The sequence below is a fragment of the Rhipicephalus microplus genome, chromosome X, assembly GCF_043290135.1.
Source record: "Rhipicephalus microplus isolate Deutch F79 chromosome X, USDA_Rmic, whole genome shotgun sequence".
Classification (NCBI taxonomy): domain Eukaryota; kingdom Metazoa; phylum Arthropoda; class Arachnida; order Ixodida; family Ixodidae; genus Rhipicephalus; species Rhipicephalus microplus.
This window is the reverse complement of record NC_134710.1, coordinates 127,456,736-127,470,474: the sequence shown is the minus strand read 5'-3', so window position 1 is coordinate 127,470,474 and position 13,739 is coordinate 127,456,736. Positions and strand designations below refer to the sequence as shown.

The 13,739-nt window shown below is 42.9% G+C and overlaps 1 protein-coding gene across 1 annotated transcript in view; it reads right to left on the bottom strand.

Annotated features, from left to right (window-relative positions):
* Positions 1–13,739, bottom strand: part of LOC119185831 (uncharacterized) — a 59,505-nt gene that overhangs the window by 7,084 nt on the left and 38,682 nt on the right. The window contains exons 15-19 of the mRNA XM_075877643.1: positions 11,727–11,815; positions 8,222–8,605; positions 5,779–5,827; positions 5,585–5,698; positions 2,674–2,739 (exon numbers count right to left, since the gene is read on the bottom strand). Coding sequence (XP_075733758.1) covers positions 2,674–2,739; positions 5,585–5,698; positions 5,779–5,827; positions 8,222–8,605; positions 11,727–11,815 — 702 coding nt within the window. The remainder of the gene's footprint in view (positions 1–2,673; positions 2,740–5,584; positions 5,699–5,778; positions 5,828–8,221; positions 8,606–11,726; positions 11,816–13,739) is intronic.

Here is a 13,739-nt window from a genome sequence, read left to right as displayed (position 1 = left end):
CGGAGGTAACGTCGCTACTACTGCACTTGTCCGTCGTTGCGTAACTGCCACCGTCCTGTCGGGCTAACAATGGAGGGTCTTCAGTTGTAAGTATATCAGCGGCCTCACCTCCAGAGGTCGCTGGCTCTAGTTTTCCCGCCGCGGGCTAGGTGAACGTGATCTTCGGAGATTTGATGACGGACGAGGACACGGCGACCGATAGCGCATTGGTGCTGTCAAACGCGACTCCCGTTGTTGCGTGTCTTGAGGTGAATAGCGTGAAGACAAGTATTCTTCCATTTCGTAGGGCCGTTCACCGTTCCGTGGGCATGGCGCATTGACTGGAAAACCACGCAGTCCCGCTCGACGATACTGGCACGCCCGGTAAAGGTGACCTGCTTCTCCGCAGTGATAACAAAGGGACCGCCGGTCTACAGTGCGCGATACAGCACTCTTACGTGGTCTTGCTTCCGGCATTGGTAGCGGCGTACTCGGAGAAAACGTCGGAGGCATCACAGCAGTCGCAGCCGTCCGATTCATGCGTCCGAGGTCCTGCCGTACAGCTTACGCGTACGACAACCGAGGCGGAGGCTCCTGTTGTGCGCGCTGTAGTACCTGAGGTTGTGGTTGTAGAACCGCTTGCCGCACTTCTTCGCGCACAATGTCGGCAAGTGAGGACATCGCTGGATGAGCTTGAGTAATTTGTATTTTCTGAAGTTCTTCCCTTACGACAGCCCTCACCATTTCACGCAAGAGGTCAATATTACTCGTGAGGGTTGTCGACGCCGCGCTAACAGATGAGACGCTTACGTCCCTGTTGTATTGGCACGCGTGCTGCTGCAGGGTCTTTTCTATCATGGTCGCCTCTGATCTGAACTCAGCAAGAGAGTGCAGTGGATTACGCACCAGGCCTGCAAAAAGCTCCTCCTTCACTCCACGCATCAAGTGCCGCAACTTCTTTTCCTCAGCCATGTTCGGGTCGGCCCGGCAGAACAGTCGGGACATGTCTTCAATGTACATGGCGACGCTCTCGTTGTTCCGTTGGTTTTGAGGCTGAAGAGCGGCCTCTGCCTTTTCTTTGCGGTCAGTGTTAGGGTACGCAGCAAGAAACTCTCTTCGAAAGTCGTCCCACGACAATAAGGACGCTTCGTGGTTTTCGAACCACGTACGCGCAGAATCTTGCAGTGCGACGTAGACGTAGCGAAGTTTCCTGTCTTCGTTCCAACCGTTCAGTCTGGCAACGCGTTCTAAACCATCGAGCCAGTCCTCAGAATCCTCGAAAACATCACCGTGAAATACCTCTGGTATGCGGGGCGGGTCCATGACGATATGAGATGGAAATGAAGTCGCTTGGGTGACCATTGCAGGGACTCCGAAACTTACGTCCTCCACGGGTCTCGAAGAATCGAAGAGGGCATCAAACTCGGGCTACTCACCTCGTAGGCGATGACTCCTGCGTTGGTGTACGGGAGTCAACAGCGCTGGCTCCAACCTTCGGGGTTCTGGGCTATGTTCCCTATCCTGAGATGGGCTTGGAATCATACCCCGTACCTCCACCAGTTTGTAAGGAACAAATACAGTGCCGGAAGCTAAAACAGCTATTCATTAATGGCGAACTTGTGCCCGTCAACTAAATACACAAAGGTTGTGAGCTCACTAGTCAAAACCTCGTCAACTTTTTGTTTAGCGTCTCGCCTCGAGCTGCTACTCGAAAAACCGCCAGCGTTCTTTTTTTCCAGCGCGTGGTGTGTTGACACGTGCAGCCAGCGTTGCATGGCGCGTTTAGCTTGGCGCGTTTGGCTTGTCAGTTGGTGTGGCAGAATTCATAAGAGCAGGAAGCGGCGCAAAACTTCGGTAGGTGCCTAACAACATGCGGCAATATAATATCACAGTAATAATGCATGGTACAGTGTACATTGCCATCCGGTGTGAGAACATGTGATTATCATAATGAATTCTTTGTATAAAGCCAGCCATCTACTACAAGAGGCACACAGGTTACTGCGCCTATTCCCTTAAGGCCAAGTTGTGCTGGGGGCACAGCAAGTTCTAGAAGATTATACACGAATAATCACTCGTGGTTTAAAGTATGCTACTCATTACACAAAATTCAGCCATTTGCAAAAAAAAGCCACTTTTAACTTAATTGATTACATTGAAGTAATACACAATTTAATCATCACCAGAAACATCATACAATAAAAAGTATGCATTCAGTGGTTGAAGTATGCACTAGGGACAGGACATCGCTATCGCATTAAACTCAAAGGTGAAGCTTAAGTGTCTTCCAATGTTTGTCCGCGTTTTCATAACAATTTTCTTATCTCTTTCTGTGCCCTTCAATATTACTGTCCACACTAACTCTTCAGCTTTCACCTTTGGACGAATGGTTACCAAAACTGTCAAACACTGTGACAGGTGCCCAAGCATATATGAATGAATGAATGCATTTTTATCTAAAAGAAAAAAAAACTGGCATGTTTATATTGGGGAGTTATATGTTCAGGTTAGATTGTGGTGAATTCGTTCGCAAGTGCACGAATTGAAGATCCCCATCTACTGGTCTCACACTAAACTGCCCCCAATGAGCTAGATCCACATGTGTTTTTTAGCCTCAATGGAAATCCCAGGATTTTCAAATATTATATACTTCATAAAAAGTGACATTTAACACTAAATTAAGCACACACGCACCTGCTTTGCATGGGAATCTGCAATGTTTTGTAGCAGCTCACTTGTACGACCACAGCCAATAAGGTCCTGTAAGAGTGCCGAGATTTAATGAGCAAGTAATGAAAAAAACAAAGAATTATAACGAATGCTCACACACATGTTAGTACAAGCAGAGTCCTTCAATACTTTTAATGGTCATGAAGCTTCGGCGAAAGTTTGATATAGAAACAGGAGCAACTGCTAGGGGCGTCCACGGCGCGGCATCGGAGCGGCCGTCGCGCTGCAATTGTACAGCACGCACCGGAGCTCTGAAACGTTTATTAAATGTAGCCGTAAAGGTTGAATAAGTCTTCAGAGTGATGTTAGCTTCAAGAAAATTCGGGAAAGCTCTAATACAGTAAAATTTAGCGTCGAATGAAGCCTTGAAGCTAGAAATTCGACAGCATGCCGATTTCACTGTAAGATATGCTACCATTATAAATGCGTGCTTATATTTTTTCTTTCCTTAAGCATTTAGTGAACATTTGTGCACAATCCAGAGTTCTTCCACGACTCTGGTGGTAAACGCGTCGCAAAAGTGCAGTGGCTGCACCTTTTGACCGCATATCCAACCTTCCAGGCTATATATACATTCAGTGTTTCTATATATGAAGATATATTATCTTCTTGTGCTCTTAAAATTGCCTCCCACTTATTAAACCTATGGCCACTTTGAATAAATCAGTGCTTTTAATTTAGCAAGAGATGAGGATCAGGCAATACTTCATATGAGGTTTGCCTCGTTTTCGTGTTTCTGTTTTGTGTTAATTTATCACCATGGTGTGTAGCACGTTCTAAGTTCGGTTGGCCATGCAATGTAGTTTCACGGTCATTTGCTTTGCTGTGTATCTTACTCATGGTGTGTTTTTTCTGTCCTTTTTTATTGTTTGCACAGTAAAGGCTAACGCCTAACATGCCTCCTGAAACGTGAAAATTGACTGACTGCGTCCCGCGCCGGAGGCGCCAACATGCGACGCAAAAAAGTTATCTTCTCGTGGTCATGATGCATTGATATCGAAAATTAACTTTTCACGCTTTTACAGCTTGTGCAAGTTTTGTACAGTATTTTGGTGCAACTTCTCTTGTCCCGTCACTCAAGCAAACTTCAATTGGTACCTTTGAAGTCACTGTTGCATGCAACAGATGTGTGCTTCGATTTTTTCAAGCTGTGAGGAGCTGCATGTAGCTCCACCTGTTCAGTATATCACCTCAACACTTTTGGTCACCTCAGCGCCTGTATAAATGAAAACTGAGAGCATTTCACCCATCGGGCTCCCGTATTACCAACTGGCATGAAACAAGGAGGAGGTGGCCGGTATGCTCACCTTCATTACATGCGTCATTATCCATTGCAGCTATGTCAAGAGGGCTCATGCACAGTCAAATGCAGCCTCAACAGTATCCAGCTCGCTGACAGTTCTTATCGACACTTGCAGGCGGGCAAGCTCTGCATCTTTTTGCACTATACAAATACACCATGAGGCTGTGAAAAATCCTCAGCACAGCGTCGGCAAAAGTTTCGGAATGTTGCATAGAAACTTCGCAACACCTCCCATTAGCGACTTGTCTACGTGAACGATGTCACTCTCATCAAAGTGCTTTTCACACACGTGCACATTTGGGGAAACAAATGTGAATCCACCAGTTTCTTGTCACAGTGTTGCGCTCTTACACTTTTCTCGCCGATCACTGTAGGCAGTGAGAACTCGGAGACTTTTTCGTCATTTTTTTTTTGTAACCGGGTCAACAACCAGGTGCCCAGCAAGTATACGGTTTCCTTCCCGATCTTCAGGCACAGCACACTAGGCACCATAGTAATCATACGGTGAAAAACTACGCGATGGCACGCCACAATATTATGCATTGACCCCATAGCAGCATCAGCAGCCAGTTTCCCTCCGGTCTGCCCAATGCCCCCGCGGTGATGCAACGCCACCCCGCGACCTCTGCTCGCAGCACACAAAGCTCTCCCATAGAATTACAGTGAAGCTTCACGACCAGTAAATGTGTTGAAGGACTTTGGTACAAGTAGTACAAGCTCATGCAAATAAACAGCAGTAACCGACCAACAACAAAAAAAAAATGACAACCCAGATGCCTGATACAGTGCATGCACTGTGCTAATCACTTCCGTGCATCTACATCAAAGAGCAAAAAACATTTAGGAGGCGGAATCATGTTAGTACGGTGCACACGAGTGAAAAGGTAATGTCACAAAAATAGCATGCGCTGAAGAAGGTGCGTCAACTGGCGACGTGGAGCGACAGCCACAGAATGGCAAAACAAAAACCAACCACGAGAATGGCCAGCAAAGCACGTCCACACTCTGTCTTTGACAGCATTTTTGACAAGGCGACAAAGGCATTCGTTTCAGTGGGCACGTTAAAGTTTGTTTTCTGCGCGCTAAGACAAGTATGGACATCAGACCAAAAATACATGCGGCCAAATGTGACTTGTGTTCACACTAAGGGTCTTCAGCTGAAGGGAGCAACACACATACGGTTCTTTTGACAAATGAAACGATAACGATTGAAGGCTTGTGCGAGTAGTGAAATTCACTACTCCACTACTTGCACAAGCCTAGAAATTACCAATATATGAGTAGCTCGTTATCTGTTCCATAACCTCCCTTTCCCTGCTGCTCTAACCTTCTTTCCTGTCCTGGCCCTTCTTGGGAGATTAATTTCCGTGACTACGGCCCACAGGCTCAGGCGAGTTTGAGACCCCTGATAAAATGAAGGTTAACAGTTGTGTCTAACCCCACAGACCACAGCAAATAGAGTCCATCTTATTCCATTCCCCAGCCACTGCAACAGGATCATTTTGTAGCACTTAATGCATGAATACCAGTTCAGAATGCCAAACGTACTGTAGAATTATCAAATACACTCACCTTAGCAAAGGTACTACAAATAGCAAAAAGCTTCTTGCCGCAAGCCTTGTAAAGGGGGCTGCTTTGAGACACACCATTCTTTTCCAGAGCATTCGCCACAGCGACACGCAGTTTCTGAGAAATAATAAGTAAAAAAGTGCATATAAATTCCTTGTATGTTTGTAGCGATCTTTACAAACAGCACAATAACTCACCATCCGGAGTTTCTCAGATGCTGCACGATTTGCATCAACTCTCTCTTTCCTGTGATGAGAATGCATATAATCACTTCACTCTTACATTATATGAACGCAAGAGGACTTCCTCATTGCATGCAAACATTATATGAAACTCCAGCCACTTAAGCCACACAAGCAAAATAGTGACAGCATAGAGATGAAGAAGAGCACTAATCTGCCTCAGGGATTATCTAGTGGTACTGATTATAGACCAACAGTAGCAAGGAGGCTGATCCAGCAAGTTGGTACATTGTAACTAATAGCATGAAGGTTAAAGCAGCCCTCTAACACTGTTTGAGCATGGTCAGACAACACTGGTAGTCGAGGCTCTCGAGCCAAACATTATAGCACAGCCCGTGGCCTTGAATTGACCATTAATTCTCAAAGCTAAAAATCTATCCCCCTTTTTTTTAAATATGGGATATACTCAAATGACCATGCCAATACCCGAATCCACGACAATTGGCTGATTTGAGCACCATGGGGTGCACAGTTACTGCACCCACCACAGAAGGCCGCCATGTGCCTGCACGTGCGCTCGAAAACCAAACGTTCAAAGAGAGGAGAAGAAAAATAAGGTGTTCAAGGTCATGACGCAAGCATGAAAAAGAGCCATCCTTCCTTGCTTAGCTTCCAGCACTTTCGTCGGGACGAGAGAAGAGAGAAAGCTAGATCTCTGCAACTCCATTCGTAGTTGACCGATTCTTAACATTTTTCCAGCAGTAAATTCGTGAGGCAATAAACTTCTTTAGTGAAGCCACTGGATAGTTACTTGGAAAAGTGTTGCAGGGCAGTTTCATATGTGGATACTTAACCATGACACTAGTGCAGCCTCAATTGAGCTGTCATTGAAACCACCTTGCTTACACCTGTATTTACCCTTCACATTGTACACTTACGATGAAAGTAGCAGATGCAAAAATTGCCACTTACAAGGAAGGCTGTCATTTTCCATAAAGGGGCCCTGCAACACTTTTTGAGCATGGTCAGAAAACGCTGCCGATCAGTTGTAGAGGCTTTCGAGAACACGCGAGCCAAACATTATAGCATAGCACGCGGCCTGGAATTTACAATAAATTATGAAAGTCAGCTGAAAATTTCTTTCTCTTCCCTCGACAAATGACGAAAAACGCTAAAAAATCACACATAGATTACCCATCTTATCAGCCATTGGCTGATTTGAACATGGCGTGCTCAGTTGTTACAGAGATGGCCGCGACAGACCATCACTTGTTCACACGTGCGCGTGCGATCACACTGAAAAAGCCGGGTATTCAAAGAAAAAAAAGTGCTAAAGGTCACTAGGCGGGTGTGACGCTTTTCGTTTGCCCCTCCCATTCCTCTCTGCTTAGCTTCCAGCGCTTTCGTTAGGACGAGAGAAGATAATGCGATTGCAGCGTGTGACAAATCTTTGTAACTCGGCTTGTACTGGACCAATTCTTAAAATTTTTGCGGCATTGAATTTGTGAGTCAATACGCTTTCCCAGTGAATTAATTCCATGGTTACTCAAAAAAGTATTTCAGGGCCCCTTTAATATAGAATCCTTTATATGGAATATCGCCACAAGCATCATCCACTAACACATGCCCATTTTTGTCCACTCTGTCTGGACATGCAAATTCACTTGCACAGAACGAAATGTGAAGAGGGGAGATCATACGCCAAAGAGGCCGTAGGGAAAGCAGTCTGCTCAACTGAGCTAATATTAAAAAAAAAAGGGGGGGGGGGGGAGCATTAAAGGTACTTTTTTTTCTCACCACCCATCAGAAAATAACTAGTTCTGATAACTTATTTGAAGAAACTTTTTTTTTTTTCACTTAAATCTCAAGGCTTAACCTTAAGACCTTATCATTCTTATCATCAGCCCCGTCACCACCACCTTATGTCCACCACAGGCATCCTTGATCAGTATCTAATTATCTTCAGCTTACGGCAGCAATATACACCAGCTTGACCCATTCTGCGACTTCATTGCAGAAGTCATTGATTCTGCTTCATGTCGAGTGGAATGGGCTACCCATGTCTGTTTACTGATGAACAGTGCTGTCTTTCTGTCTCTTGACATTACACCTATCATTTTTCACTAGTCCTTTCAATGCACAGTCAACTTGCTTCCTCTCAGGCTTATCTGTTAACGAGAGTGGCACTGTATATGGACTTGACTCTTAATGGCAATTTGCAGCAAAGTAGTCTATCTGTGAATATAAGCTGCAAACCAAGAATTTAAGGAGACAAAACCACACATACGACATCCTGCAGGCATGTCTTTGAAAACAAGGATTTTTCTACATTTTTTTTTTAAGAAACGTAACATGCAGTTTCGTGGATCATGATGTTATAAAGGTGCTTTGTCATTGTTTTCATTCAACACCATGTGCTCATATTTTTTGAAATTATGTAAGAAAAAAAACTGCACACCTTGGATCATCACATTCGTGCTGTTTGGTATTTTTACGTGGGCTCTTTCGCGGAAAGGAAGAAGCAGCAGCTTGTGGGCTATTCCAGGTTAGAGGGACTGTTTTTTGTGACATGCTCTCCTTTTGTGGGCTCCTCTGAAGAGGTGTTGATGCAACAGGATCATTCCGTGTTGATGAGAAAGAATGCTTCTGTTGGTGGCCTTGCAGCGTGGTGCGGTCCTTGTTCACAGGAACACAAGCCGTGCTTGAAGGTTTCTTGGATTTGGATTGGAGAAGCACTGAACTTTCCAGATTAGATGTGCAAGTAGCAGCTGTTTCATTAACTAAGTATTGCTCTTTCATTGCACTGCAGGAGTTCTCCAATACTTCATGGTCTGTGTTGTAACTGGATTGAGAAATCGGAAGGTGTATAATGAACAACTCGCTCAAAAAATTTATCACACAAAACCACTGAATGTGGCTTACTGATCACGTTTTCACTTTTATAGCATTATAAGCAGGCTTAATTGTGCTGCAGTCACATTACAGTAACTACTACATTTCATTTTAATAAAATTATATAGTGCCAAGTTTAGTGTACAAAATAAAACAATGGGTGAAATGGCTTGCAGGATCCACTTCACAATGCAAAACTCGATGAAATTTTTTCCTTGGTTCTGATATTTGTGATTAAATATTTGCATCAGGAAGAACATTACATACTGGTTCTTAGCATAACTATTGTTTCAACTTTTTCCTATTGTTTACTATTGTTTCACCCTTAACTATTTTTTCAACCATAACTATTGTTTCAACCAATGAAAGACTGTGCCACTACTAACATGCAGAACCAATACATAATAGACAAAGTCGGTCGGAATGATGATTGTTGCAGATGAAAGTCAGAAGTCATGAAACTTGAGCGAGAACACTGTTTTACAGAGGAGCTGTTACATTCTAAACTACAGTATAGGCTCTTCCCACAAACTACGATGAACTTGTCAGTACTACATAAGAGACTCGTGTCAATATATAAAAGAGTCGTGCAAGCTAGTTTTCTTTCTAACCGTAAGGACTTTTTCTGTGCTAATGTACTAAATACCACGCATATCTAAGACTAAAAGTTCCTTTCTATAATATGACTTTCGACTGAGCGGTGATACCAGAATTTCGGATGAAATTTGCCAGTTCTTGGCTTGAAACCACCAACACAAACATGCGTCAGCATGACAACACTCAACTATCCAAAACACGCGTAAAGTGCTTGACGTCACTGAGATAAGCAAATATGGTAGGTGAAACGTCTTTCGAAGTTCTCTCTCCTTTCGAAGTTCTCTCTCCGTGAGACTGTTATGGCTGTAGATGGAGCATACATTTATTATTAGGTTGTAATTATCCACAATTTCCAGTGGAACACTGCATGTGGAGACTGAAAATTTCCAACCACCTTGAGAGCAGGTGTAGTTTGAAGAAATAAAGCAGAAACGCTTACTCCCTGTATGTAGAAACTAATGCATTAGAAAAAAAACATGCTGCAAATAAAATAATAAAATCAGTTTTCTTGGCAGGGTTTGGAGCCGGAAAACCACATGCTCCCAAAGCTTGTGTCTCAACACTAGGACAAACACACATAAAGTGATTATATTCAAACTATATGGATGTGTTCTACATGTCATGCAAAACAAATGTAAATAGAAAACACCTCCTATGAAAGCTTGTGGTGTTGGAATAAATGCCCTCTGCAGGACAACATAACATCAGGCGAATTGCTTTTTTGGGAATATTCCATGCCAGAGATGCATTTTTCCATGCACTGTTTAAGTTAAGAAGATGCCGATATTGATCGAAAACAGTGTTCTGGGGAATACCGCAACTTCCACTGCAACTCTGTGACTATGCATACCTTAAACAATTCCCAAAAAGAATCTTGCACCCACCAGTTCCACTGATCACCAACCTCCCCAAAATGAAATGGCACTGAGTTACCTATTTAGGTCCTCAATATTTTTTGAGAAAATGAGTAAAATGAACGCTTCGATTGAGTAGTCTGTCTGAACACTTTAATGCTGATATAAAATGAATACTGTTATTGCATCAACTACATGCGCTACTAATATACTTGTGTACAACGTTTTGTGGCTAACATGTAGTGACACAAGGTAGAGTTTTTTCACAACTATATGGAGACTTTGGGAGTGTTTTTCAAGTAGGAGGCTCAGATATTTACCATGATCAGAATACATGAACACACAGAATAGATGTATGTTCACAAAAGACAAACTAGACTTTGAGCACATTCACAGAGAACAGGCAACAGTCATGACATTTCTTTGTGCAGCAACGACACAGCAAGCACAAATATCCTGCCTGTTCTGCACAAGGAGAATGGAACCTGAACGTTGGAGAACAGAGGAGCTGGTTACTACACCCACCACTTTTGATGGCTAGCTGGGCTTAAGTGCCTCCTGCCCCAGGGCTGCTATTTTCTGTAGCGATGCCTTTTTAAAGGCAAGAAGACTTTTTCACACTAATCACACTTTGTCAATGGTTGAAAGCAACAGTCTACCCCTGTTATTATTAATATCAGGCAAAATAGCACCCCAGATCATCTTTCTAGCTTCATGCAACAGCTTTCTAGCTTCAGAAAACAGATTATGCAAAAAGCAGGCATATTGTCTATGAATGCTGCAGTACTCAAGAGCCATATTTGAAGCTCATAAAATGGAACAAAGCCAGTTTGCCTGAAATTAACAATCTGTGGGTGTGTGACTGCCACAATGGGCAAGTAGAATTTTTTATTGAGAGTTCTTCGGCTCCATTGCTTCCTCGGCATTCTTAGCTGTATCTATAGGCGGGTAGGTACAAATTAAGAGGACCCTAAAAGGCCCCACCCAGAGGACTAAAGCACGGCAGTCGATTGCCTCCACAGCTAAAAAGATAGCTCTGCTCATGCACTCAGCAATGTTCTTTGAAAGCGGGTTCACTGGCCGCCTAGCTGATTGGGGTGGTCTGGGATGCACGCTCATTGGTGCAGTTTGAATGCATCCACCTTTGGGAAGGAAAAGGTGCAGACTTCTAAAGTTAAGTTTCAGCTGACTATAGTTAAAGCAGTTTCTAACAATTGCGCGTGGAAGGCTATGTTGCTGGTACAGCGACACTAAATCTTAACATTTTTTTAAGCACTAATTATTGAGATACCAAACTCTAACTAGATAATTTCATGTGTTGTATTTGCCAGTATCTCAATGATGACATTATTTCACAAATTGTGAGTCACTAATAGGCCCTGAGACAATAAACTTTACTATACTAATTTGAGTTATATTTTTAAGCATTTTCTATCAATCAAAACATGCTTTTAGAAGCACAATATCCTACATAAAAATTTTAAAAATAATAAATAAGCATATAAACATTTCAAGAGAGAAAATCTTGCAAAAAATGAAATGGTCAAGGCATTTAGGTGCTTACTACCCAGCACAACAGCAGTCATTGCACGGTTGAACAGCTAATAATTACATACTTACTAAACATCATGGTACTTGCACTGAAGGATATCAGGCCATTGAGTGCTTTCCAGCTGATCCCATGAGACTGATGGCCTGGTGCTTTGCCCCTAAAAATACAATTCTTGCTGCAGTTTTTTCTAATTATTAGTAAAAATTCATTGCTTATTGAGTCACCGTGACAATACACTCAAAACAGAGGGAACATATGAAAACACCATTGAATATGGTCCAGTTATTCAGACATGAAGCTTCTTATGCAGCTTGAAGACTAATTTTCATTTTCAAATAACTAACACAACATGCCCCATTACTTGTTTAAAGTGTAAAATCTTGAAAACTAAACTACTAATTACTAAAGGTGTGCAAATACTTAAAATTTCAAAAAATTTTCTATTCGCACTAAAATTTTACTACTGGAACTATTCGAATTTCCTAAAGACATATACAGTGAACGTCTAACTAAAAGTGACCCCTTCAAATTTTCAATACGCTTCACCTCAGCATACTTCAATACTGCGGCAAAGCTGCCTTTCAAGGTACTCTACGATCGCAAATGTATTGGCTCGCGAAAATGCTGGCTCCAACATGAAGATGAGTGATTTGGCAGAGGTGGGGGCTCAATGTTGTTTTGGACCTAAAGTTTGGGCAGGAAGTCTAAAAATTTTTAGCATCCAAAATTTCAGATGTTCTTATAGATTGGCCTCTATGAGGCAGATTTGAAACTTCGGACTCAAAAGGGTGAACACCCTCAGTTGGGCTTCCACATAAGTTGAGAGAGGAAAAGAGGCTGAGGCAATAGTATCTCTGTCTTTCATATGTATAGTGTTGTTGGCAACACTTTTGACCGCACCAAATCATGTATCTAAATACCATTCAGCTTCTGCATTGCCTCATCCTTGATAAGACAACTATGAAACACCACCCCACCTGCACATCATCAGTCTAACAAAACCTAACGCTTTCATGTTGCTATCTCGTAAGGCCATGCTTAAAAATCCTCTCGAACTTTTTTTTTTTGGGCGATTTCGCTTAGACGTAATAAAAAGTGTCTAGAAATGTTCGAGAAATATTAAAATATATTCTATCTGATTCGAAATTGCACTTCAAATTCGAATTTGCTTCGCACCCAAAATGTTCGTATTCACCCAGCTCTACTAATAGGTTAACCTTCACTGTAACATAAATAAAGAGAAATGAATCGCACATACAGATTAAGGAATTTTTCCATCAATTCCATGAAGTGATATATTAATAGCAGATAATTGGTGCAGAGATTTGATTTCATATCGCCTTACCAGACCACAAATATTGGACAATGCAATAGGAGTGTTTATGTGAGTTCATCAAGATATAAAACACTTGAATTATTCCATTCAGCCATTCAAAACACATGCTGAAGCCTTTTTCTGCACTGCTACAAAGTTGTCCATGAGTACAAAAGTCTATGGCGTTGCTCTAATAAGATAGTGCCCTGCATATATAGAGTGTTTCCTGAAGACTGCCTGAAAATTTTTGTTTCCTGTCACAGTTACCACACATCTAGTCCTTGAGAATATTTATTTGAAGATACAACCTTAACTACAAGGCAAAAATGATGCATTATAATTGAAATTAATCATGCATTTAGCTGATTACCAGGTGTGCAAAGGACTGTTACGCCTGCAAGTCCACACCAAACGTCAATGCCTCTGAAAAAGGCAATCTGTGTCAAGGCCAGCAATCGAGCCCGCCTGACGCGATCAGCTCAACGACGTCAGCAAGCGGCGGCGCCGGTCTGTCACGCAACGCACCGCAAGCTCCCTCAGCCTGCGAGCCCGTTGAAGCGATTGGCGCCTTCCAGTCTGGCGAGTCTTACGCAATGCGTGGCAACATCCCTCGTCCTTGGCGCAACCACGCGCAGCGGCGGGCCCCATTGAAGGATTCGGACATCACGGCCAGCGGCGCGTCTGGTTGTACAAACTTCCGACCAGAACTGAAACTTCCAATCCAACCAATCAGAAACTTCCAATCCAACCGGTGCCAATAAAAAAA